The sequence below is a fragment of the Dromaius novaehollandiae genome, chromosome 1 (genome assembly GCF_036370855.1).
Source record: "Dromaius novaehollandiae isolate bDroNov1 chromosome 1, bDroNov1.hap1, whole genome shotgun sequence".
NCBI classification, from domain to species: Eukaryota; Metazoa; Chordata; class Aves; order Casuariiformes; family Dromaiidae; genus Dromaius; species Dromaius novaehollandiae.
Window position 1 is genome coordinate 149,866,490 of NC_088098.1, and position 24,211 is coordinate 149,890,700.

General features: G+C 39.1%; 1 protein-coding gene across 8 annotated transcripts; it reads left to right on the forward strand.

The window, feature by feature from the left end:
* Nucleotides 1–555: 555 nt before the first annotated feature.
* LOC112984973 (interleukin-1 receptor type 1-like) lies at nt 556–20,722 on the forward strand. 8 transcript variants are annotated; one of them, XM_064502774.1, is made up of 11 exons: nt 572–691; nt 5,416–5,485; nt 7,968–8,217; nt 8,680–8,866; nt 9,679–9,841; nt 11,866–11,931; nt 12,564–12,684; nt 14,920–15,068; nt 15,364–15,507; nt 16,933–17,094; nt 17,561–20,722. In XM_064502774.1, the coding sequence occupies exons 2-11, from the start codon at nt 5,422–5,424 to the stop codon at nt 17,941–17,943; spliced, it is 1,689 nt and encodes a 562-aa protein (XP_064358844.1). In that variant the 5' UTR covers nt 572–691; nt 5,416–5,421; the 3' UTR covers nt 17,944–20,722. The 8 variants fall into 8 exon arrangements, with proteins under 8 accessions (XP_064358879.1, XP_064358844.1, XP_064358851.1 ...); XM_064502781.1 differs by lacking the exon at nt 572–691 and adding an exon at nt 708–1,205; XM_064502792.1 differs by lacking the exon at nt 572–691 and adding an exon at nt 1,212–1,288.
* Nucleotides 20,723–24,211: the final 3,489 nt, after the last annotated feature.

The window sequence follows — 24,211 nt, forward strand, 5'->3', positions numbered from 1 at the left end:
GAAGGGGCGCCTCAGAAATTGTTACCTTGAGCCTAAGAAAAAAAAAAAAGTTGATTAAAAATGTGAAGGAGGAAGGACTAAAGCAAAATGACTATTTGTTTTATTTAATTCCACAGGATTTTTTTTTTTTTAAAGTGACGCTCTAACACCAACCAAATGGAATGGGGTGGGGAGGGAGGGGCAGCCGTGGCTTTTGTACAAATTCCTTATTTTTCGCAGCCAGGCTTTAATCGACGCCGCTTGTGCAAACCAGGACGACCTCCTCCCCGAGCAAATCGCGGCCGCTTCGTGCCTCGCACCTGAAGCCCCCTCAGTCCCTTCCCTCGGCGCCCCCCGCTCCCGCTCGGCCCGGGGCGCAGCCTCCCCTCAAGGCAGGACCGTTGGGGCGCGGGCGGCGCGCTGCTCGCTCCTTCTAGGACACGGCAGCGGGGCCCCTCCCGCTTCCTTCCGTCCCCGCCCGGCCGGGACCGGTGCTGGGCGGCAGGTAGGCAGCGGGGGTTGCCCCTCGGGGCGAGGCCGGCTCGCCGGCTGGCTGCGAGGGGGGGAGCTGGCGGGCGGGGCGCCGCGCGGGGGCCTCCCCGCCGAGGGGTAACGGCCATGGCGGCGCGGCGGCGCGGGACGGTGCCACAGGGCGGTGGCCGCCTGCGCGGGCCGGGAGCTGCGGAGCGCCAGCCCCCCCCCCCGCCGCCAGGTACGCGGCGTCGCTTTGCAGCAGCGGGAGACGTTAAACGGCTGCCTGGCCCTGGTCGGGCAGCGCGGGAAGGGCAGCGCCGCCCGGGATGAGAGCTTAAATACTCGTAAAGAAATAAAAAGGCGTACGCGCAGCGGGGACTGTTTTTGTCAGTCATGTAACAAGTCATTTAGCCCCAGCCGATTTGGGGCAGTCGACTCAGATCCTAATTCTGTTTCGATGTTCTGTTTTAAGAGGGCACAGGGTGGGGAAAAAGGGGGGCAGAGTAGAGCGATGTCTCTTGGGTAAACAGAGCTGAAAACAGGTTGCAACTTGGAGTGAAGTGTCTTTTAAAAGGTCACCATTTTCCTTGGCGAGTAATGCGTGTTTTGACGTGACTCAGTTTCTAAGAGAGTGTATGCAAGTACTTTTTTTTATGAATTTAGATTTTGACTCGTGGGTCTCACGAATCTTCCAAGAACATAACCACTTCTGGCGTGTGTCGCAGTGCTGCGAGTTTAGTTAACGTGTGCAGGTAGGGGACGGGGAGCTCAGGTACGCTGTTCCTGTGCCGCTCAGGAGTTATAGTTGTGTTCAAGTGAATGTTTCAAGGAATGGGTAAGAACTTAAAACGAAGGATTTTGAGAAATGCTTTGTTCCCGGATCTGCTAAGAGGTGTCAGAGATTCACAGAAAAATAGCTAAAAATAGATCAATAATGTGAGTCTTAATTCTGTAGCTACATCTGAGTGGGTGAGCTAACTCAGCTCTTCAGTGCCAGTTAAATAGGCATAAACATGTAAGGAATGTGTATTCGTTACAAACATTTTTCACGTATCAGAAGTAAGAGCCTTGATGAAGTTCTCATGATGGATCATAGTATATCTTGCAGTTAATAGAAGTGGTTAAGGTAATATATATTTCTTTTTTCCTCATTCAAAATATTTATGGGCTGATTTAAAAGGAATAGTGTCATACTGTCATTTTTTGTTAGTTCTTTTCAATTTTGAGAAGAGGGTTTGTTGATGTTTTAATCAATCCATGTGTTTGATCATGAGACATTTGAAGAAAAGCACCGTAAGTATGCAAAAATTACTGAAAGCCATGATTCTTCAAAGTTCTGATGAGACTAGTATTTTTTTATTGAGTAGATCTACTTTAAAAGAATTAAAGAGCAGAGGAAAAGGTGGCAGAATCAATTCAATCACAGATTTTGACAGAAATCATGTTTTACCGTGCTGTCGTGGATCCTGTAATTCAGGTGGCTGTATTAATGAAGACCTCTTTCAGATACTTTTTTTTTTTTTTTTAATTGATGAGAATATTTCTTTTCAGGCTGAAACTTTATGGACATGGACTCAGGTACAAAGAATTTTTTAGCTCCTCCGGAAAAATTGGATAAAGATAACTCCAGATAAATTTTGCTGTCCTGAGTAGTAAAGCTCTACAGGTCAATTGTAGGTGGACAGAATGGCTAAGAAAAGGGAGAAATTTAGCTGTTTATGGTGGCAGAATGGAAATACATTTACACTTGAGTGTACAGTCACAGCTTTATTATCTTCATCATGAATTATGTGATCACATCCACAGTGCAGAGCCTAATTTTGCTGCAGAGTATACCTTCCACATGAAAGGAAGTTTTTTCTTCGTAAAAGGTCAGAGGCAGGAGGAGTCTCCTCAGAGCAGTTCATGTATATGGCTTTGCGTGGGGCTATATATTTGCAGCTCTTGCATGTTGGCAACAGAGCAAGAGAAAGATTTAAATAGTTAGAACATTGGATTTCTAGAGACGCGAGATTCCGGAAGACTGTTTTATCATAACATGGCAAGATACTGCTTTTCCATTACTTCTGGATCTACTGGTAGGGGCCCAAAAATTGCTTTAGAAAGCACATATGAGACAGAACCTTAGAATAAGATGAAAGAGAGCTTAAAAAAAATCAGAGAAGTTATAAAGAAAAGACCTGATCAAAATAGGAGTCCCTCCAGTCCCATTTTCCCTTTTGCTTTTTGCCATCAGAATATTTTCATCTTCTGTAAAATTGAATTCTAGAGACTTTGTGTTCTCTGCATTTAGTGAAGAAAGTTGAGGCTTTTGTGCAAACACACATAACACCCCTTCCCCCCCTCCCCGCCACACACAGTGATTGAAGGCTTGGTATATTTCTTTTTATGCTCAAGATTTTTGCAGGGACTCATTCCTTTGTACAGCTAAGCAAGAAAAGACCTGCCTGGTAATTAGAACGGAAATTTGCAATGAGGGAGGAGGGAAGAGGAGGGGAAGAAAGAAGCAAGCAGGCATTGCAAGAAGCAGTGCTGATGACTCAATGTATGGCACACTTCTGAGTCAGTTTAGTGTAGTAAGATACGGCAGCTGGAAGTGCCATCTTTGCCTGGGGTATAAATTCGTGATGAGCTCAAGATTCTTCACAACAGGATGGGGTCCTCCTGCTTGTCTTTCTGTTTAAGGAATTGCATTTTTCTTTTCACAGTCCTGCATAAACTGTCGTAGGCTAAAGATAAAAGAACAGTAAGGCAGGCATACAACTAATAACAGATCCTTCTTCAAACACGTTAGGGATAACAAGCCTACCAAAGAGTCTTGAGGGCCAATATATGATTGAGATATATAAAAAAGCATAGTTTATCTTCCCATAGCCCATAGGGAGATCTGTGGGAACATAAGAATGTACAAGGGGAAAAAAAAAAAAGAAAAAAATTTTTTTGCATTTGTGTTCATCTTGGAGGACAGTGAATTCCAGTGCCAGAATGTTTCCTTATGGCAATTTTCCATAGGAAGATCTGTCTCAAATTGAAATGTCCTTAACAGACAATGATAGAACAAATGATTAGTAACAAATCACCAGGACTGGTTGATACTCGATCTCGTGTTCTCAAGGAGCTTAAGACTCAAATAGGTGAACTAGTAATAAAGGCGTAAATGTCTCACTTAGAGCAGCTTTGGGACCAAAGGATCAGAAGGTAATAAATGGGAAGCCTGCTTTTTATTTGTTTTTCCTTTCTTTTTTCTCCTCCCTCCACCACAATGATCTGAAGAGAACTAGGAAGTACAGACCAGTGATCCTGGTATCTGCAGCAGGCTGACAGGTAGAAACGGATTTAAAGAATGGAACCAGCAGAAGTGTGGATAAATTATATATGGAAGGAGTCAACAGTGACTTTTATAAGTGGAAGGTGTGTGTGAACACATTGATTAAGGGAGAGATGGCGCCTACTCAACAGGGGCTTTCAAGGAAACCAAATAGTTAGTCTTCCATGTATAGATAAGTAGCTAAAAGCTAAATGCTCAGTTTTTGATGTAGATGAAGATCACTAGGAAGATTCCCAAAGGAACCTCTTCTGCTCAGCAGATTTCCTAATGGTATGGAAAGGGCGGGGTATGACTGTTGTGGTGGCAGAATTTGCCGATAGTACTAAGTTATTCAGAATAGAACATAGATGTGTAACTTGCAAAGAGTGGCAGAAGGATCTCATGACAGTGAATGACTGCGTAATGACTGCAGAAGAAATCTGATGCAAATAAATGTAAAGAAATTTTAAAATGAGAGCATATGGGCAAAATCCTAACTTCATGTGCACAGTGACTGACTGGGTTTACCCAATTTTTCACACTCGGTGATGAGATCTTGGGGTTTTGCTACACAGGCCCATGAAATGCCAGCTCAGTAACCAGTAGTGCTCCAAGAGAAAATAGAATGTTAGTAATTTTCACAAAATTATTAGAAAATAAACCAGAAAACATCATTTTTCTGGTTAATAAATTTGTAGTGCACTTCCATTTTGATCACTGTGTGCAGGCTCTGGTCTCCCTTCCCCACCGCAGAAAGTTGTAGTGTAACTGCAGAAGATGCAGAAGAGGGTGGCAAAGATATGAAATCAGGTTCCATGGATAGGACAGTTAAAGAGTCTAAGACTCTGCAGCTTGGAAAAGCAAAAACTGAGGAGGAGTGTGCTGGAGACCTATAAAAATCACGAGTACGAGACAAGATAAAGGGGAAGTGTTAGTTAATTTTTTTTCCTGGTATAATTCTTAGGGGCTGTCAAGCAAAACTAGCAGATAGCAGGCTCAAAACAAGCCAAAGACCATTACTTTATTTTCTGTGTGAGTATTTAAACTTTGGATCTCTTTGCTACGGGATGTTTCATGGATTCAAAGAGTGTTGGACCAATTTGTGGGAAAGAATCTGCTGGTGGCTATCAAATACTGAGAGACCAATGCTGGCGTAGAAAGACCCTACATCATAAACTGGTGGAGTCCAGTGGGGGATATTCCCATTCTGGGGGTATGTCACTATATTCTTGCTCTCTTCCTTTTTTTTTCCCAAGTCATCTGCTATTGGCCACATTTTGAGACAGGACGTTGGTTCAGAGGGACCAGAGGTCCCTCTGGTATAGATGTTCTTATGTTTAGTTCTGCTTTGCGTTCAAAAGTTAGTGCTCACTTTCTTTCATACTAAAAAACAAGTCTTTTGTAGTGGGATTGCCACACAACTATTGGTTTTTAATCCTGGAGAAGCTTGTATTTTCCCTGGAGGTAGATAGTTTCTTTTAATAGGCTACAAACACATAAAGTGTGTCGAAAGCTTTCAATAAGAAACACATGGTTGTTACAAAGACACCGGATTGCTAACAGAAACTGTATAATGCAAAGCTGGCTTTCAATTGTGAAAGTTTTTACTGGAAGCCAGTGATTAATTTTTTTTTCTTTTTTTCCCTTTTCTGCAGGGAAACATGACAGCAAAAACATTGTTGTTGTGCAATATCATAACAGCATTTCTGTCTTTAATCATAGCAGGTAAGTTTATTGGTGGCTACGGAGGATCTTGTTCTGAAGCTTAGTTTTTTGCACAAGTAATACTAATTTTCTGTGAAAATCAGTGTAAAAGTCAGATTCATGTGCATGCCAGTGAGGTTCTTTTTAACAGTCTTTAAAGCAGGAACCTATGAAACATGTAATTTGGAGTATTTTGTGTTCTGATTGTCTTAGGAACTGATTTGTAATTTTAACTTTACAGAATATATCCTTATCATTTTTTCATATGGGACAATTCACTGATTTGATAATTAACATTGCAAGCTACTTTATCGAGATTTTTGTAAAATTACTAGGCCACTCAGTTGCAACTATTTGTTTCTGCCCTTCAGCTGTCAGCCAACAATTCTGGTAGTTCACATGTTTAAAGCATTTCAAATGGTCTGAATGAGATGCTGTCATAGTCTTGTCATTCTACCTAGAGTCTTGCAACTGTGCCAGATTGTTAAAAGCAAAACTCCATGAATTTCCATTCCCTGGGTTTATAGCAAGACATTCTGTTGATTCTTTTTTTTTTTTTTTTTTTTTTTTTTTGCCTGTGAATGGGCAAGCTCCAAGGCTCACTGACCCTTTGAATAGTCTGTATTTTGGCAAATGGAGTAATCATACAGAAAGATATTTACATTATTTGGTTGCCCAAATAACATTAGACAGTTCCCTTGTCTGCTTAGTCATGCACGTGTCTTATAATTCTTGCTTGCTCCATGAAGATAATGGAGGGCATGGGCAGGTGGGGAGGGATTTCAGATAAACTGAGGCAAGAAGTGCATAAACATGATGCTGTTTTAGAACATTGGGATGTAGCAGCAGAAAAGAGCTGTATCAGTTCCTGTGGCCACAGAAGATAAGTATTGGTCTGCATTTCGTAACTGTCAAAGTTATGGGGCAATCAGCACTGACATCTGCACAGTTCAGTGTTTTGATAAGTAATTTGGAAGTTTATAGTGAGGTGATGCGATCTGTGGATGATATAAAGTTATTCCTGGTGGTCAGAACTAATACTGACTGTGAAGGAGACTTCTGGGTATTGAATGATTTGGTGATAGAATGTCAATGAGTAAAATAAAATGTATGTGGAGGGGCATGGAAGGAACATACACATGTAGCACAAACATGCATACTTTTTTAAGTAGTGTGAGCATTAAGTTAGTCAGAGCCACTTGGGAAAAATGCTGTTTTGGCATCTCCGGATGCTCTCTGGAAGCATTAGTTCTGTCCTTCGTGAGCAAAAAGGCAAGCAGGAATTATTGAGAAAGGAATAGAGTAGAAAATAGAAAGCTTCATGGTGAATGTGCATCTTGAACTCTGCAATTCTGGTCAGTCAGTCTCAGAAAAAACTGTATTAGAAAAGGTAAAGAGATGAGTGACAGTGTTGGCTGATATGGGATTGCTTCTATATGAGAAGTCATTAAATGAATGAGGGCTGGGATAAAGAAAAGAGATGACTGAGGCAAGGTCCGATGGAGGTCTATAAAACTGTGAATGTCATTGAGCAGGCAGATAAGGGAATGTCTGCCATTTCTCTTAACAAGAAATACATAATAGCCAGAGAAATGATAAAAGGCAATGAATAGCTTTTTTGTGCAGAATGTGAGAGAGAAGGCAGACACCAAAAGCAAAGTGTTATTCTTACTTGCCCTGTCCTTATTTTCTTCTCTGATGCATCTGCCACCGGTTGTTATCAGAGACAGGATTTTGGGCTAGACAGACATGTATGACCCTGTGCTGCTGTTCTTATATTTTAATGAAAGGAGGAATTTTAGATAAATAGAATACTGACTCTGGAATGTGACCAGGGTATCCAGAGTTGGTGCCCTTCTAAGTGCTCTTGGTGTTGCTAAGTGTCTTCCTGTATGAAGCTCCTTGGGTTCAGTGTGAAGAAAATGAGCTCACTGGGAAGTGCCTGTAATAATTCCACTCTGAATGCCCACAAAATGAGGAGGTAGTTGAGATTTTCTTATTAACCATAATATTTGTGCAACTACAACTTCAGTGTCCTCTTTGAACATTTTGGCATTGAAAGAATAGTGTGTCTTGAAGACATGCCTTTACTACAGTTGAGAAGAAAAGTTAACATATAGAGGCACTCAAAATGAAATTTGTGTGTACATATGTGTATTTGTGTGCATGCAGAGGAAACAGACTGGAGAAATACAAATACTCTAATAATTTGCATCTGAACTAAAACGTACAAATGACAGTCTGCTGCAAACAAAGGGATTCTGCTGCAGTGTAAAGTTTGCATTCAAAAAACAGCATTTCATTCCAGTGATGTAACTATACATGTAGCTGAGTGATACCATCAAGTCTTAAGACAAGGAATTGTAATTGTTTTTTTAGTAGCTGATTTAAGAATGAAGGTGGAAACTCCAGGAACTTTTTATAAACACAGTCAAGGAATGAGTTAAATATATTCTTTCACAATATTTGAGGTTTTCTTTAATGTTTATCTGTTTTCCTTTAGAGAAATGTGAAGCCTATGATGTGGCATTGAAACAAAGTCTTGTGCCTGCTGGGCAGCCTCTTGCTGTTAAGTGTTCACTGGAAAAGAGCTTGAATTTTAAAAGTGGAGACTACAATTTAACATGGTATAAAGTTGGTAACCAGATGTCTGTGCCTAGAGACAAACTTTCTAGAATTCACCAGCAGAAGAATTTAATTTGGTTTCTCCCTGCAATGTTAGAAGATTCTGGAGATTATGAATGTGTCATAAGGTGAAGGTTAAAAAAAATTACATTACTACAGAATTGAGTTGCAAAGGGAATAACTTTTAGAAAGCAAGTAGAATTTTGGGGCTAAGGGATATACTAATTAAAAGAGAGGGGTTGTTCACAAAAGCTATAGGTTAGGAGGTTCACAAAAACTATAGGTAGGAGTCTAGTTTTCCTTAGGTTCTCTGAAGTCACTGTAGAGAGAGGATTCCAGGTGAATAAGTGGGGGGAATGCAGAGAAATAGTCCAACGACTGTAAAGGGAGATGAACCTTTGTAGGCTAAGGGAGCTATAAAAGAAGTGATGATCAGAATACTTTCAGCACTCACATTTAGAATGCTTAGGCAAAAGTAAATCTATTAGAGAAACGGTAGACTTCTGGTCCTCTCTTCTCCAGAGAGAGTACTATATATTTTCTACTTGGAAAATATGGCATGTAGCTTAATTCAGTTATGTTAATTGCAGGAATTTGACAAGCTGCAGCAAAATGTTTACAAAAGTAACAGTGTTTGAGAGGGTTGATGGTTTATGCTTAAATGAAAAATTTGCTGTAGAGGAGGTGATATTCACATTATCATCTGCAAGGGTTGTGTGTCCACACTTGGATTACTTCAGGGATGAGAAGAATACTCTGCCTGTTCATTGGTATAAGGTGAGAATGATGCATTTTGTACTGTCATAACTGTCTGTTACGTAAAATACAAATCATTGATGTTCATGAATTGTAGTAGAAAAACTGTGGATTTATTTTAAAAGCAGAAAGAATGTTTTTAAAACAAATTTGAAGGGAGAACAAGTTAAGACTTTTTGTCTTTAAAGGTATATCTTGGCTTTTGAACAGTGGGGTCAAAATTCAGCTTAAACATAGCAGATGTTGAACAATGTATCCAGCAGGTGGCATGTTTTTACCTGCCAGTGAAACTATAACTATCCTGACTCTTGTGCAGAAATGGATTTAATATGTCATTCCATATCCATTATGTGTTCAGTATTGTTCCATTAAATAAATGCCATTTAATGCTATTCCTGCTTATTTAAAGGCTCTTTCTGTTATAAGAATGTAGTGCTTTCAGCAGCGTATCTGCTTCTTGCCCTTGTAGTCTCTATACTACCATGAATGTTTAAGTACTTTGAAACATGAAGTCTAATTAAAGGATTCTTCATTAATGAATACTTTTACAAATCCTGACCATTGCATCTCACTTTATCATTTCTGTCTTTAATATTTTAAGTTGTTTTCTATAGGAAATGAACTGGAGTATCTTTGAATCAAAAATTCAGGGTCACAGTGAAATATGTTTTGTTTTTAGTCCCATTTCTCTTTCATGCTCCCCTTACCCCCAGCTTCCACAAGGCCTCAATCACTATGTTGTGGTCCCTTGAAAATTCAGATTGCCTTGAAGAGAGACAAGCCATGGAAAGAGATGGTGGTATGAATTAACAGAGTTCTCTACGCACATTTAGGATTGTCAGCTACTGGAAGGGAAAAGGTTTTCCTCCTTATACAATGATCTTGTCATTTTCAATGTAACTTTACATGATAAAGGAAACTATACATGCAAAACATCATATACCTACAATGGAAAACAATATAACATTTCACGAGACATCAGTCTAAGTGTGGAAGGTAAGTAAGTACCTTCGCTGTTGTTTTGTTCATACCAATGACTCTCCAAAATGTTGTCTAGATTTCTAGTGACAGCTAAAAACCAAATTTGTGGATAGGAACACTTAGAGCTATTTGTTTGTACCTAAGTATGAGGGAAAGAAATGCTGGCTGAGAACTTGCATGTTTTTGTTTGTTGCTGCCACTGTGTTGAAGATTGGTTCCCCTGTTCTGTGCTGGAGCATGTCAGAGCTGTGCTGCTTGGGCCAGCTGCAGAGGTCCCTAAACAGGGGCCCTGCCAGGCTTGGTGGACATAGTCTTTTCTGCTGCAGCTGCACCCTCTCTGTCCTGCCTGTCTTGCTTCTCTCTCTTCTGCATCATCTGCTTGCTACAGGAACAACCAAAAATCCCAGCCTAGACTGTAGCATTGTCATGGCTTTGTATGTCCTATCTGTTTCCTTCAAACCTTTGTCTCTTCTGTTTTTGGTTTTAAGCTCTTCAGCACAAGAACTGCTGATTTCTGGTATCAGGTATCTAGCTCAGTAGACCCTGATTTCTGTCAGGGGGCCACCAGCACAACTGCAAAACAAAAAAATAAGGCCTAACTGTAAAAACGTGAACTCCTTTGCTAGCAGAGCATTATGAAATTGATATTGGATCACTGAAAAGGCAGTGTAGTATCAAGGTATGAAATGGCAGTACTATTTCTACATTCTAGCTGATGATTCTCTCAGGTCTACTTACAGGTTGTATTCCCATTTACTTGTCTGTCTTTATGTGTATGTGTGTGTGTGCATGTCTTGAGTGAATTTGTGTATATGTGTGTGTATATATTTACATGCATATGTACATTTACATGGACATCTTCATGTGCAGGTACATTTATATATCATATGGATATTTATCATATGTATATGATGTGGATACACAAAGTACGAGTAACAAGGTCAGACTAGAAGAATTGATCATTCAGGTCTTAAAATCTATCTCTAGAACTTCATCCTTAGTGTAATGTCAGCCCTCACTACTCAGTAAAACCAAATCATGTCACTCCTGTGTCATAAATGACTGAAAGCAGCTCAGTTGTTTTTAAAGCAAGACTAATCAAGTCTGCACTAAAATGGATGATTCTGGATGTGAACAATAGTGTGGGCACACTTTTTGGAAGGGAGAGGGAAGGACACATCTGGAGCAATCCTGTGTGCTTCACTAGAGGATTCAAACAGGATGCTTACAATTTTCTTATGTTAGTTTGTGCTCACGGAGGAACTTCCCTGAACTTTGAATACCTATTCAGGAAATGTTCTAAAAAGTCCTATAGCTGCCTGAGTTCACTGGAAGTGATGCATGTGTTGAGTGAGGGATCCTCCAAGTCAGAATTCATTTAGCCATACTGAGACATTTGCAATTTAGATGTCTAGATCTCCACCTGTTGATTAGTCTCCTTTTGTAGACTGTTGAGAAAAATAAGCATTTCAGAGTGTGATATATCTAGTCTTGGTGTAAACATCCAAAATAGGCTGTTGGTGTTGTACTCCTTTATACACAGTGCTGTGGGCAGAAGTGTAAGGCCTTTAACTAGAGTGTAGAAATTAGATTTCCCCTTTATAATAATAAAAAATCAGAAATAGATGAATTGCAATCTAAAAGTATTTCTCTCCAGTTTGTATCTATGGGGTGCTGGATGACAGGCTAGCCAGACTGTAGAGAGGTGGGTAATACTATAGATATTGATCCATGCCTGACCCAGCACGTGTGCATACAATATTATATGATTTTTGTCCTGTAGGACTGCCAGTCCACCATCAATGTGTAGAGATTAGTAACACTACATTTTGGAAGAGGTGGAGAGACCAATATTTATCATCAGAAGTAACAAAATTAGCTGAGATACGATATTTTGAGCATTGAGTAATGTCTGTGGTAAAATTGCTGACAGTCCTGTCCATAAGACAGATCTTTTTAGGTTGCTATTGGGTTATAGAACTTAGGACAGACAGCAGCTGCCTGAGGTTTCTGAAAAGAACTTTCTTTCTTTTGGTTAGTGAGCCCACCAAAAATGCCCCCAGAAATATCTTATCCAAGAAACAACTCCATTGAAGTGGAACTTGGTAAGTAATTTTCTCTGTAACAAAATATGATTTTGTATCCTAGTGGAAAATTTGTGCCCAAGCGGAGTGCCACCTTCTGCATTTTTTGACCAAAATAGGTCACTGACCAGCTCAATTTCTCCTATATATTGACCTCCTGAAAGAGGAGTGTTTGGGGGAAGAGAGAGAAGAGACAAGGAATGTGGCTTCCAAAATCCTGGGAAGCCTGCAGGGGAATTTCCCAGATGTAAAGGAAATTACAAAGAAACCACATGATTCTCCATCACATCCGTTGGTTTCCATTGCCCTAAGGTGGCTGTTGTATAACCCTGGAAGAGATTCTGAGAACATACGCATCTTTGAATCTGCAGAGAAAGTGATGCCACAGAAAGGGGCATCTTCTTCCTGGATTTAGCTTCTTCTGGTTCTACTAGTCTCTTTTTGAACCTGCACATCACTGAATGTATAGACCTCTGTTAGAGGAACTTTTCTGAAAGGGAGTGGGAGGAAAAAGACATCACACACAAAGCAGCTGATGCTGTCCCATCCTTCTCCATCCTTAGCTGGTCAGTATGGGGTTCTGTGAACAGGGGTTTGTGGCCTTTAATTAAAGTATAGAAATTAACTTTTCACTCTGTAATACAATTTTATAGGCTCACAGGTTACAGTGGATTGCAATGCAACAGGTGCTGCTGGGTATGAGGTGTTTTGGACAGGCAACGATGTGTATATTGATGTATTTTATATGAGCAGAATTTTTGCACAGCCCTATGTGTAAGTATATTTTCAGATTAGAAAATACTGGCTTGGCAACCAAAGTGGAACTTTCTGCTTTTGACATGAAAGTATTTAGCAACATTTTCTACTCGCTTAAATAGCTTTCTTTTCAAGAACTCTAATGCTTGCCTCCTCCAATTCACTTTCTGCTTTGCAATAGCAGCTTGAAACATAGTGGGCACATAGACTTTGCATGAGGTTGTGCTCTTTATGTTTATTATAAAAATCCATCTTAATTTCTGACCTGGGTTCTCTGTTCTGTAAATAGTTTCTACTAAGCAAGCTCCGGCCTGGCATAGACCAGTTTCAGTTGGCTCGGGCATGTCCTGGCACGTGAAGTTCAGACTCTTTTTTGTGTTCTCCAGTTTCCGCTCACATCTGCCTCTGTGAAGGCTGCGAGAGGTGGAACTTGTGCCTTTAGAGGAGAAATTGAAGCTTGCGGGTTAAAGAGCCCTGAGCTGGGAAAGGAAAACTGAGATCAGATGAAGAGCTAATGGCAGATTTTGTTGATGACGTTTGGACTGAAACTCAGTGGGATGAGAGGAGAAAAGGGAGACGGATTTCCAATGATATGCTGGGGTTTGGGAGGAAAACTGAGGCTGGCACTGAGTAAAGCATGAGAAGGGCAACCAGGAGACAAGGTGAAGATGAAAGGCATGTTAAATAGAGTTAGGAGGCAAGAAAATAGATCTGACTTGGAAAAGGTAACTGAAATTGGGACAGAAGGTAGTCTAAAAAAATGCCTTACAAATGACAGTTCAGAAACTAAAAATTGTAGGGTTTTTTTGTCAGCCATCATTTCACAATGGTGCTATGAGGAAGAAAATCATGTTTATAAACTCTCAGGCACTGTATATGAGGGAGAAACTGATGAAATGAGAATGATGTCTTCAAAGCAAGATTATAGTTGTGAGAAATAAGTAAGCCAAGGTGCTCATCACATAAAAAGAGGGAAACAAATGCTGAGTTTTGTTAGTGCTCACCAAGAGAAAGCCCTGTAGCAGAGTAATCATTATAATATCATTAAAGATTGGGCCATAATGCAGAGACAAGCAGTCTCTGAATTGGTGTCATAACGATAATGTCAATGTTGAGATCTCCTAGCTCTTAAATGGTTGTCTTTGAAAGATAATATTCTCTGGATCCAGTCATTTGTATTAATGATAGTGATTCATTCATTCCTTAATGTTTTAACAATTGTAATCTTTTGCTCAAAAACTGATTTGCGTGGTCCTATATATGACCGTTATGAATATATTTCAAGCTTTTATTTGGCATTTTAAATCATAAGTAGAATACGTTTTCAGGAAAGAAGAGTCCATGGCTGAATAGACAAGTTAGATAATTTTGTATTTAAGATATACTGTTAACAAGGTAGTGGTATCCCTCACTTTGCCAGTGATTAAAATGTTATTTATTTAGTTATTTTAGAGTAACATTCATCTAGTCACACATCATGGTGTGCATGACTAACTGAATGTGCAGCATAACTGGCATTTTTGTGCCTTTGGACAACGTGTGGGGAATAACTTGGGCCTCTTCAAAGCGCAGCCCAACCCTTAAAACCCATTCAGCTCTTTTGAGTGTGTTCTGATCCATGGGGTGAAACAGGTTTGGACACCATTGCCAGTAGCTGGAATCTCTCAGAGAATTGTTGTTGTGTGCTGTGGGTCACCTTTGGTGTCCTCCTTGTCCCAGAACTGCTTGCCACAAGATGGGGCCCTTGTACTGAGGCCTCCTTTTATGTCATTTCGCATTGCAGAATTTTTTTCCTCCAAGCACTGGGGCTTTCCACATACTTTTACAGGAGATGAGAAGCTAAATACAGCTGTTTTTCTTCTAAGCTTTTTTTTGCGCAGGTACGTCCTCCCACAAGTTTAGTTCATGTTAGAAAAGTATCTATCATATTAGAAAAAGTAACCAGCAAGGTTTTGCTTAGGTTTGTACAGTATTCTTTTGCACTGTAGCCTATAAAACCTTATATGCCTTCGGGGAAACACAGCTTCAGATAAGTTTACATCATGATGTTTTCTGATGTCTATGCTAAATGTCAGTAAGAGGCCCAACTGTTTGGGTTGTTGTCTGGGTTTCCCTCATATAATGTGGCTGCTTATCTATTCTGAAATGTAATAGACATGATTAAGATAAAAATGACCATTGTCAAGCAGTTGTGGTGAAACCATGTTAGAAAAGTCAGCGGTTTTATTGGTCTACTTGCTGTTTTTTGGATAGGGATGAAACTTCCCATGATGGACGCCCCATGCTTACTGTGAAGCTAATAATATCAGAAGTGTACGATGAAGATTATGAACAACCATTTGTCTGTCATGCTTCAAATGCCTTTGGGCAGGTTGCATCCTATATCATATTAAAACACAGAGGTAAGGAATTTATTTATTTTTGAGGGCTGTGTTTCACTTGACTTCCCTAGAAGGGTTTTGATACCAAATTGTTGTATATCATGTGGATGACACAAAGATGATAATTTGCTGTATGTGTGCATGTACAAGTGCATATGGGAGGAGTCACTGTAGTAATATACTTATAATTAATCATTATTAAAATAATAGGTGGAAGTGGAAAATATACTTACATTTTTGTTACATTTGTTTGAAAGATCAAATTTGGAAAAATTTGGCATTTTCTTTTTAATCTTATTCTTATGTTTTTGTGCAGTTCTTGATTTACGGAGATGGCTGATTGGAGGCCCTATCTCTTTGTTGCTTATAACAGTCATTACTTTAATAATCTACAAGATTTTCAAGATTGACTTTGTACTTTGGTATCGTAATTCAGGTTGTGCTTTTGTAAGTAAGGAAGGTATGTAAGTATGACAAGGTATGACACTGTAACCAGTCTATCATTTTTTTATTACCATTGCTTGTCAAAAATAATGTGATTATTTAATAGAATGTGTTTGAAATTTTCTAGAGAAATTTTCAGATAAGCACTGAAAGATTTTTATGGTTTTTTTTCTAGTCATATGTATGAAATGTATGTCATAGTTCAGACAGTAAACACTGCACGATCTCCATAGCAGTCACGGTGAGGACAGGTCGAAAAGAAATTAGCATGATGTTCTTTGCTTTTCTGTGAAGTGATTTCTTTCAATGTAGATTTATGGTCACTCTGATGGTGATCAATAGGTGTCAGCAGAGCTACACCCTGTAGACTAGCTAGTTATAAATTTGCATTAAGTATTTTTATTGAAAATCAGTTTCTCATTTTCTCAGAGATGAGTTTTTTTTTCTGTAACTTCTCTCTTTTACCCATAACCCATTACCCTCATTTACCCTTCTAATTCTTGCAAGCTATGATAGTTACACGCCAAAGGGAAAATGTGCTACCAATTCTCTGTTTTGTGATTTCTATTTTATGGTTTTATTGCTGTGGTGTAGACAATGCCTTGGACAGGTGTGAAAAAATGCGAGTAAGTGCATGCAACATTATTGTATCATTACATGAGTGCTGTGGCAGCACTTCAGACCTAGACTGGCTGAAGTTCCCTAGAGCTTGAAAGAAGATGGATTACTTGCATATAGATAGCTAACATTTATTTCTGGCTGTTTGAAATGTTTTCACAGAAAAATAATTTCAACATAAAGTAGATTTTTTTTTAAAGTTAGAAGCTCAGTTTCCCAGAAAACATTAACAGAGTTCTAACAAAAAAATCAATGATACTATGTTTTGTAACTTGTTCAGCTAAAATTAACTTGAGTTAAATTTGATTTTGCTTTGATTTCTTTGCTTCATTCCTGTTTATTATGTGATTTTTAACTCTTAAAACCTCAGGCTTCTACTGAGGCCTCTTCCTCTCTCTGCCTACCTCCCTCTGCCACAAATTATTATGAAAGAGTTGCCATTTTCTAGCTATGCTGGATAGGCAAAAGTGGAGAGAACTACTGTTGAGCGTGCTTCAGAAGAGGTTTTGAAGAAAGTCCGGCAACAAGCCACATACTTTCTTAATGTCCTGGCACCTCTGAGGTTGGGGCATCTTTCCTGCAGGTCCCAGGGTCCTGCATCTAGCTCGCTTGCTGGCAAATTCCTCCCCAATGATGGGAAGAGAGGTCAGGTTCTGTGGCTGATCATCTTTTGATTTGTACAGCATTTTAGTGCCTTGCCGTTACTCTGTCAGATAGCTGAATCTGCCCCCCATTCCTATTTTAAACAGTCCAAAATTGAACCTTGTAATAAAGGCATGTTACTGTTTTTTATTTTCTAATAGAATACTTTTGTTTGTTATAGATGGGAAAATATATGATGCATATGTCTTGTATCCAAAAGGCAATGGAGGCAGCAACTCCTATCCTCTGGAAACCTTTGTTCTTAGAACACTACCTGATGTTTTAGAACGACAGTGTGGATATAATCTCTTTATATTAGGAAGGGATGATTTACCAGGGGAAGGTATGATTTAACTAGTAGAATTAATATATTGTCTTTTTACACGTTCTTCTGGGGTTAGGAAAAGATTATACATACAAATAAAATCCAATTATTTTTGGAAACCAGATTTAAAGTTGTATATGTTTGTTTATAAATGCATAGGAGAATGTTTTCCTACCAAACATTCTGCACTGATGCTATGCGAGTTGGTATTTTCTTTTTAAAGGTAAATAAATGAGAATTCAGCAGTGTTAGTTACATTATTGAGGTTTTTTGAAGGACACCTGTTCCTGGGGACCGAGGAAAACAATTTTTATCAGTAATATGCAATGGATTTGAATCATGAATCACTATTGGGAGGTCTTACACTTAACAATCCTCTGAGTTAGCCACTCGTCCATATTTTTGCAGTTTTAAAATTATGAAATATTTTGCATCATTTGTAATGTTTCTATGCAGACTTTGATTGTTCTTTCATAACTTACAGCTGTGGTCAGTGTTGCTGATGAAACCCTTAAGCAAAGCAGAAGATTGATGATTATTCTGGGATCAGAAACATCTAGTTGCTGCCTGTTAGAAGACACCTCTGAAGAACAATTAACTATGTATAATGCTCTCATCCGTGATGGGATTAAAGTGATTCTTATAGAAATGGATAAAATACAGGACTACACAAGCATGCCAGAATCAATCAGATACATTAAGCAAAAACATGGGGCTATCCAATGGAAAGGGGACTTCTCAGAGAAATCTTGTTCTGCATACACAAGATTCTGGAAAAATGTACGCTATCAAATGCCATCCAGAAAAAATATATCTTATTCTGAAGTACATTTGTTGCCCAAAACTTTGAACAGTTCTCCAGTGTAGGGAAATTAAGATGTTCTTGGCTTAATAATACTGAGAAGGTAATTCTGAAATGTGTGTTTTCTGCACAAATTCTGTGTATTACAGACTGGACTTTTTCCTTGAGGAGTAAAAACTACCCACCCCTCCTGCGAATTACACCTTATAACAAAAATGTTATGCAACTTTATTTCTGTTTAGGCTATGAATAGCAACAAAATTTGTTGTCTTAGTCTCACACAGATACGTGAAATAAATGTTGCTGATGGTAGTAGACTGTTGTCCACATAAATGTGCTATCCACTATATCCGTTTGTTTTTTTAATGGAAACTGCAGTTGATAAATGAAAAATCTGATTGCAAAATCTGCATTTTCCTAGTCATTTTCTTCCACTTCTTGTTGCCTCTCTGTGACAGTCTGACTTGCTCATTACCACAATAATCTGTCTTCTGCAAGCTTTGAGGTCCCCTCCTGGGCAGCAGGCCTTATTCTTGTTCTTTGAAGTGGTGGGGAAATGCATGATACGGTAAGTATATTTAAAATTTCTCAAAGCGCTAAATGTTGTCACCTGGACAGTTGGATACCAACTGTTTTAAACAAATGGAGTAGAATCTGTGACCTTTCGCACACTTGTTAAATAATGCTGTGGTGTCTGGTCAATGAAGTGTTTCTAAACTTTGTCTCTTGAAATGGTCAGGAAACTGAAAATATTTGAGATTTTTTGCAAACTGGAAGGTTCCCAGACTGTGCTGCTACTCAGGAAAACAAGTGTTCTCTTTCTGTGTCTCACCTGTGCTAACTACAAACAGGAAATTCACTGAGGATCTGTCAGAGGACTGTCTAGCATCCTGAAAGCCCAAAATCTACAGCACTGGAGCCTACAAATTTGGAAAAGCAGGAAAGTCTGGCTGCAGTGCCCTACAAATTGTGGACTCAGGAAGCACTAGATACTCAAACATAAGGTCTACAGAGAGGCCAGGCATGCTTCCATCAAATGAAATGAGTGGCTTGTTGAATGCTTTTCATTTAAACAGTATTTTGCTGTGAAATTTCCAACCAACTGTAATGTTAACTTGTGGTATTTTGGACTTCTTCACTCACCAAGTTCCTCTTCTGCTGTCTCTTGCTTCTTGCCATGTGTTGTCACAAATGGTCCACGCGCAGGATGCTATATCCATCACTAAATTCCTTTAGAAAACATGGACATACATCACTGGGTTAAACAAATATGTGTTGTTCCCCCCGCCCAGCCTGCAACTAGGGAACTGCATATATTCACACAGCTATCAGGAACACATGGTGAAGAAGGCTGCCAGGCTTTGGTATGAGTAAGTGTCCCAAGGTGTGAAGAGCCTTAGCTGTCAGAAGGGTGGGAGAATTCCCAGGGCAGAGAGGTTGGTGAGGGGCTCCTGGTGATGTTGGAAGACCTAACTTCTTCCCCACATGCATTGGTGATATGCGTGGACAATCCACACAGTGTGAAGAGATTTGATACATCTGGCTTTCTTGATAGGCCAGTTCTGAAACCTGACCAGGAGCTGATGACAGGAAATAATATCTTATCTGCCTTTGGTGGGACAAAAATAGAGGCAAGTGGATATATCAACCTGCTTGGAAGTAGCTTGGTATTTCTGGATCATGGTCCATTGTTTTGTGTGCATTATGGTAAAAGATGTACTACTTCCTTTTCAAGATCGTCTGAAATGGCAGGAGTTTTCACTCTCTGACCTTGAAGAGCATCATCTGAACATAAACGTGAATTCTACTTACTCTTTGTGTTCTTTTCTAATGTAAGTAGGTTCTTACATTATCTTTATTGCCAGGTTAGCATCTGTCGCTTAAGTCCATTCAGCTGGTTCTCAGAAGTCTGTATGCTGTGGAATATACTCTTAGTTAGGCTGATTTATATTGATGGGAGAGAAAGCAAGGTCAAGGAAGTGTAACACATTTGAAGTGAAAGATTTACAATAACATATCATGGGAGATTTTTGTTTGCAGGAGTGTAAAGGTATATGTCCGTATGAGTAGTGTCCCACTTGCGTGGTTGTGTGGTTCAGAGCAATTTGATTTTCTACAGCCTCCATTGACTTAGAGGCTTCTTTGAAGATGTTGCCATGAAAACTGTGATCAAGATAGATTCATCAGATCAGGTACTATTTTTCTAGTAGATTTTGGACCAGTCTTCTTTGGAAATGCATAATGTTTAGGCTGGAACTTTTAAAAAACAATTTGGAAATCTGGATAGTTCAGATAATCAGTATTGTCAATTTTTTATATTGGGTCTAGACTTTGAATTGCCCAGAAAAACATTGAAAAACAACAGTTTCCTCTAAAGTCAACATAAACATGTTTTTTTTTTTTTGTTTCTTCTGTGAAAGTGCTGTGATGATTTTTACTGACTTTTTCATAGTTCTTTTCACAGGTTTGGTACAACAACACTGGAGACAAGCATTCTCCCTTTAAATCAGACTCCCACACTTTAAATGAAGAAAGATAATTGTGAATCAGTATTAAGCTACCTTGCACTTAATTTAAGACATCCAAATTTTGTATGGTTATTTGTTGCTTTAGTTTTCTTGGGTGAAAGTGGGTATGGGAAAGAGGTATCAGTTACTGTGGTTAATTGTTAGCTAATTATTTGAATGTAGTTTGGTACGAAGGTGCTTACCTTTATAATGGAAATCTATTTTGAAGCTGAATTTTGTATCTGCTTTCTTCTCTTGGAAATTTTTTTTTTTTTGCAAGTCACATAGGAAAACCAGTCTGTCTTTTTGTGGTCCAATAAAAGAATCCCCATAATGAGAGGTGTGCTGATTGCTCTTTATAAAAAAAATGAATTAGGTGGCTAGACGTTTGCTTCTGGAAACTTGGTAGTTTCAGAAGGAAAAGGAAATGTAATACAGGAAGAAGTATTTTTTCACCACAATGTGGTAGATATGTTTCAGTTTGTATTGCTTATGTTGACAGAGAAAACAGTTTGAATGTTATATGGAAGCTACACTAAAAGCATTTTCTGCAACATCTTTTGCTTTTGAACCAGAGCTATCTGGCATTTTTTTTATTCGGTTGTATCTGTCGATTTATTTGGCACTCTGGATTGCCCCTTCTCTTTCTTGCCTTTCCATTAATTTGTCTCAAGTTTTCTAATTCCACTGTGTCTAGTGAATCTAGTTCTTCCTGGGAGATGTTCCTCCTTCTTTCTCTATTTCCCTTTCAGAGTCCACTTTCCTTCATGTCAGCTAATTCCAAGGATATGGTCTGCTTCATGTTTTAATGTACATATCTGTGACTGTATTAATCCATGGATTATGTGATGGGGAAGAGAATGGTTTCTAAGCCCAAACCCAGACTGACTTAGCACAACCTGGTGGAATTTACATGGTGACCCTAGACAGAACTGTCCTGAATTACTTTTTCTTTTTTTCCTTTTAAGTTATCTGTGTATTGCATTCTCCAAGGATGAAAAGTATAAAGGTGATCTCACGTTTCCCCTTTATCTTGTTCTCTTCAGATTCTACCATGGGAGCACCCATTCAGTCTTGTAGCAATGTCCTGTATTTTGTTCAGAGGCCATGGTAGTTTAGCTACTATCCTTCCATAGCTGCAGTTAGCTTGAAGATGAAGCAGTCTGGGAATAGAGTTAATTTTTCTATAAGTCTAGGCTAAGGAGAGACATTTATCCCTAGAAGTACTTAAGGTATACTACATTGTTTAACTTCAGAAGAGATACAGGTAAAATCAGTAGCTAGTGGCTTTATTCCAGAGTACTGCTCTGTCTCCCATTTAGCCAAACACGCTGCAGTACATAAACACAGGACCAATAAAATTTTCTCCTTTCTTCTCCTACACTTTTTATTCCCTTTCCATCAATATAGGTAACAGGAAACTAAAGGCAAAACATGCCGCTTGATGTGCATGCTTTTTCTCTTTTAAGATGTGCTAACACTAACCAGGGCTTCATGGATTTATTGAGACAAACTGAATGTTAGTCACTAGAAGTAAGCTAGAAAGCAGTACAATCCACCTGCATCCTCAGTACACTCTAGGATTACTTCCCCTATTGAAATGTATTTGAAAAAGGAGTCTGATCAGATGTGTTTACTAGGGAACAGGTAAAAGTGCACCTATAATGAAGTTATAAAGTGCAGCTAATGTGTAATTTCTTCTAACAGACCATCAAGGTTGCTGTAGAATTAAATTAGAATTAGAGCTCTGTTTGGCAAGTGCTGTGACTATCAGGAGTCAGCATTTCAGCCTGAAGAAAGTTAGAAAGCTCACAAAATGATTTAGATGATGTTGGGTTCAATGTCTGAATACTCTGCTCCAGAAAGAATGGTTTTGAATTGTTCCAGATCAGGTGACTTAAATATGTAAAATCTTTTTCTGATTCGTTTTTTGTCCCCACCCACTCATTTGATCTTACCCTTGCATTTTTGGGCACAACATCTCACTGGATTTTCTGAACTAAGCCTGATGGGCTTCATTTCTGTGGGCATGTTTTAAAGTATGTTCTGTCTTTCCCCTTGTCTCACCAGTGATGTGCGTTAGGGGAGTGCTTCCTCTTCCTGCATTATCCGTGGCAACACATCCCAGTGCTGCCTCATCTCTTCTCCGGTTGGTAGTGGTGATTTTTGATCTTTTACACTTTCTTGCTCAGTTCACAATGTGAATGTATACAAATTCTCTGAGAGGCGGTAAGGGCTGCTTTGAGGTCCTTAAAAGGTATTTTTCCTCTCTTCAAGCACGTTGTTCCTAATACCCATACCTCTTGCATGTTTTTTTCCTCTTTCAAATACGCATAATTCACTTCCGTGCCATAAAAGTGGGTGTCTTGGACAAGTAATTGTATTTAGAAAGAAATCTGGCCTGTCTGCTCTTATCCTACTTCTCCCCCAGAGGGAAAGATAACCACTAACTAGGTCTTTGCCTTTTGGATAAGTGTGTGCTACAACCACATTATTTCAAATGGAGCATAGCAGAAGTGACAGGAAAAGTAAATCTTTGTTGGAGTAAAGAATTTACAGATAGGTAAAGGAGTCTAGAAATTCCCACTTTTCTGAAAGGGTGAATAACCAGGATAATTGGGAGCAATAAGAGATAGGATTCATCTGCCCCTTTAAAACAGAAAAACATTTGGCAGCTAACTCCCCTACATATTGCATACAGGAAGAAATAGTGAAAAAAGCTGAAGAGCTGTCTTGACAGGGACACTCACAGTGGGAAAGAACTTGTGTGCCATATGTCCCCATACCATCTGTGTACTCTCTCTTCTGGGTCGTGACATCTGGTTCTGATAGATACCTGGCTCTGATCCCTGTATTTTCAGAGTAGATAGGACTTACTTCTCCTTAGAGATTAAGGCGAATGGAACAAATGCTGATTTTTGCAAGAAAAGGCAAGGTTTTTCATAAAAATGCGTGTCCTCAACCCCCATCTGAATGACTTGATATATTCATATATATTTAAATGAGCCAAGAATGTGCCAGCGCTGACTGCTGTCACTTTTTAAAAATGATAATTTTGGCATGTTTGACATTTTTGGAGTGTTGGGTCATATAGTTGGGTGCCTAAATTAGGAGATGAGCTAGTTTATTTCTGAGGAAAGGATATGTCCAAAATGACAAAAACTGAGGATGGGAAAAGGTCGGGGGTGCCATGGTGAGGACTGATGAGGAAATAATACAATTCTACCATATAAAGTAGCTGTGGAATAAAGTGACAAAGTTCTTCCTGTTCCTGCAAATAATACCATTGAGGGGCATCAACATTCTGTTGTGCAATACCTCCACCTAGTGATGCTTAACAGTGAAGCAGAGCTGAGACTAAAATTTTAGAAAAGACATTCTGCTTAGTGAAGATTAGAACAAAATTTTATGACTAATAATGCCAAACCACAAAATTAAAAAATGAGAGTCAAAAAAAGGGTATTTTGACAACTGCCATTCTGAATTATACTATAATTATTATTTTTAATTCTTCTCCCATCCTTTGTAGGAACTAGCAAGGAATTTAGTGGAAAATGAGATTTTGACCTTTGGGTATGTACATCTGTTAATTCTGTGCCTCAGAATTAGTTGGGAATTGGGGAGAGACTGTCCTCTGTATAGCTGTAAATCTTACAAGCCTCCAGCATGTGTTGGTTAGATCTGGTTGTTTTATGTTGAGCAGTGCTTCCCATTGATTTTTCCAAGGCAAAGACTATGAACGGAGACTATTTCATCACGGATCTCCATTCCAGGAGACCAGCAAAGTGTGATGGCTAGATCTCAAGAGGGCATTTGCCATCTGTAT

What these genes read in the sequence shown, in the direction of transcription:
- LOC112984973 (XM_026103223.2), top strand. Translation starts at nt 3,829, where the DNA reads ATGGAAGGAGTCAACAGTGACTTTTATAAGTGGAAG. An exon ending in TGCCTGTTCATTGGTATAAG is followed by an intron (nt 8,867 to 9,678) that starts GTGAGAATGATG and finishes ACGCACATTTAG; the next exon opens with GATTGTCAGCTACTGGAAGG. An exon ending in TATCATATTAAAACACAGAG is followed by an intron (nt 15,069 to 15,363) that starts GTAAGGAATTTA and finishes GTTTTTGTGCAG; the next exon opens with TTCTTGATTTACGGAGATGG.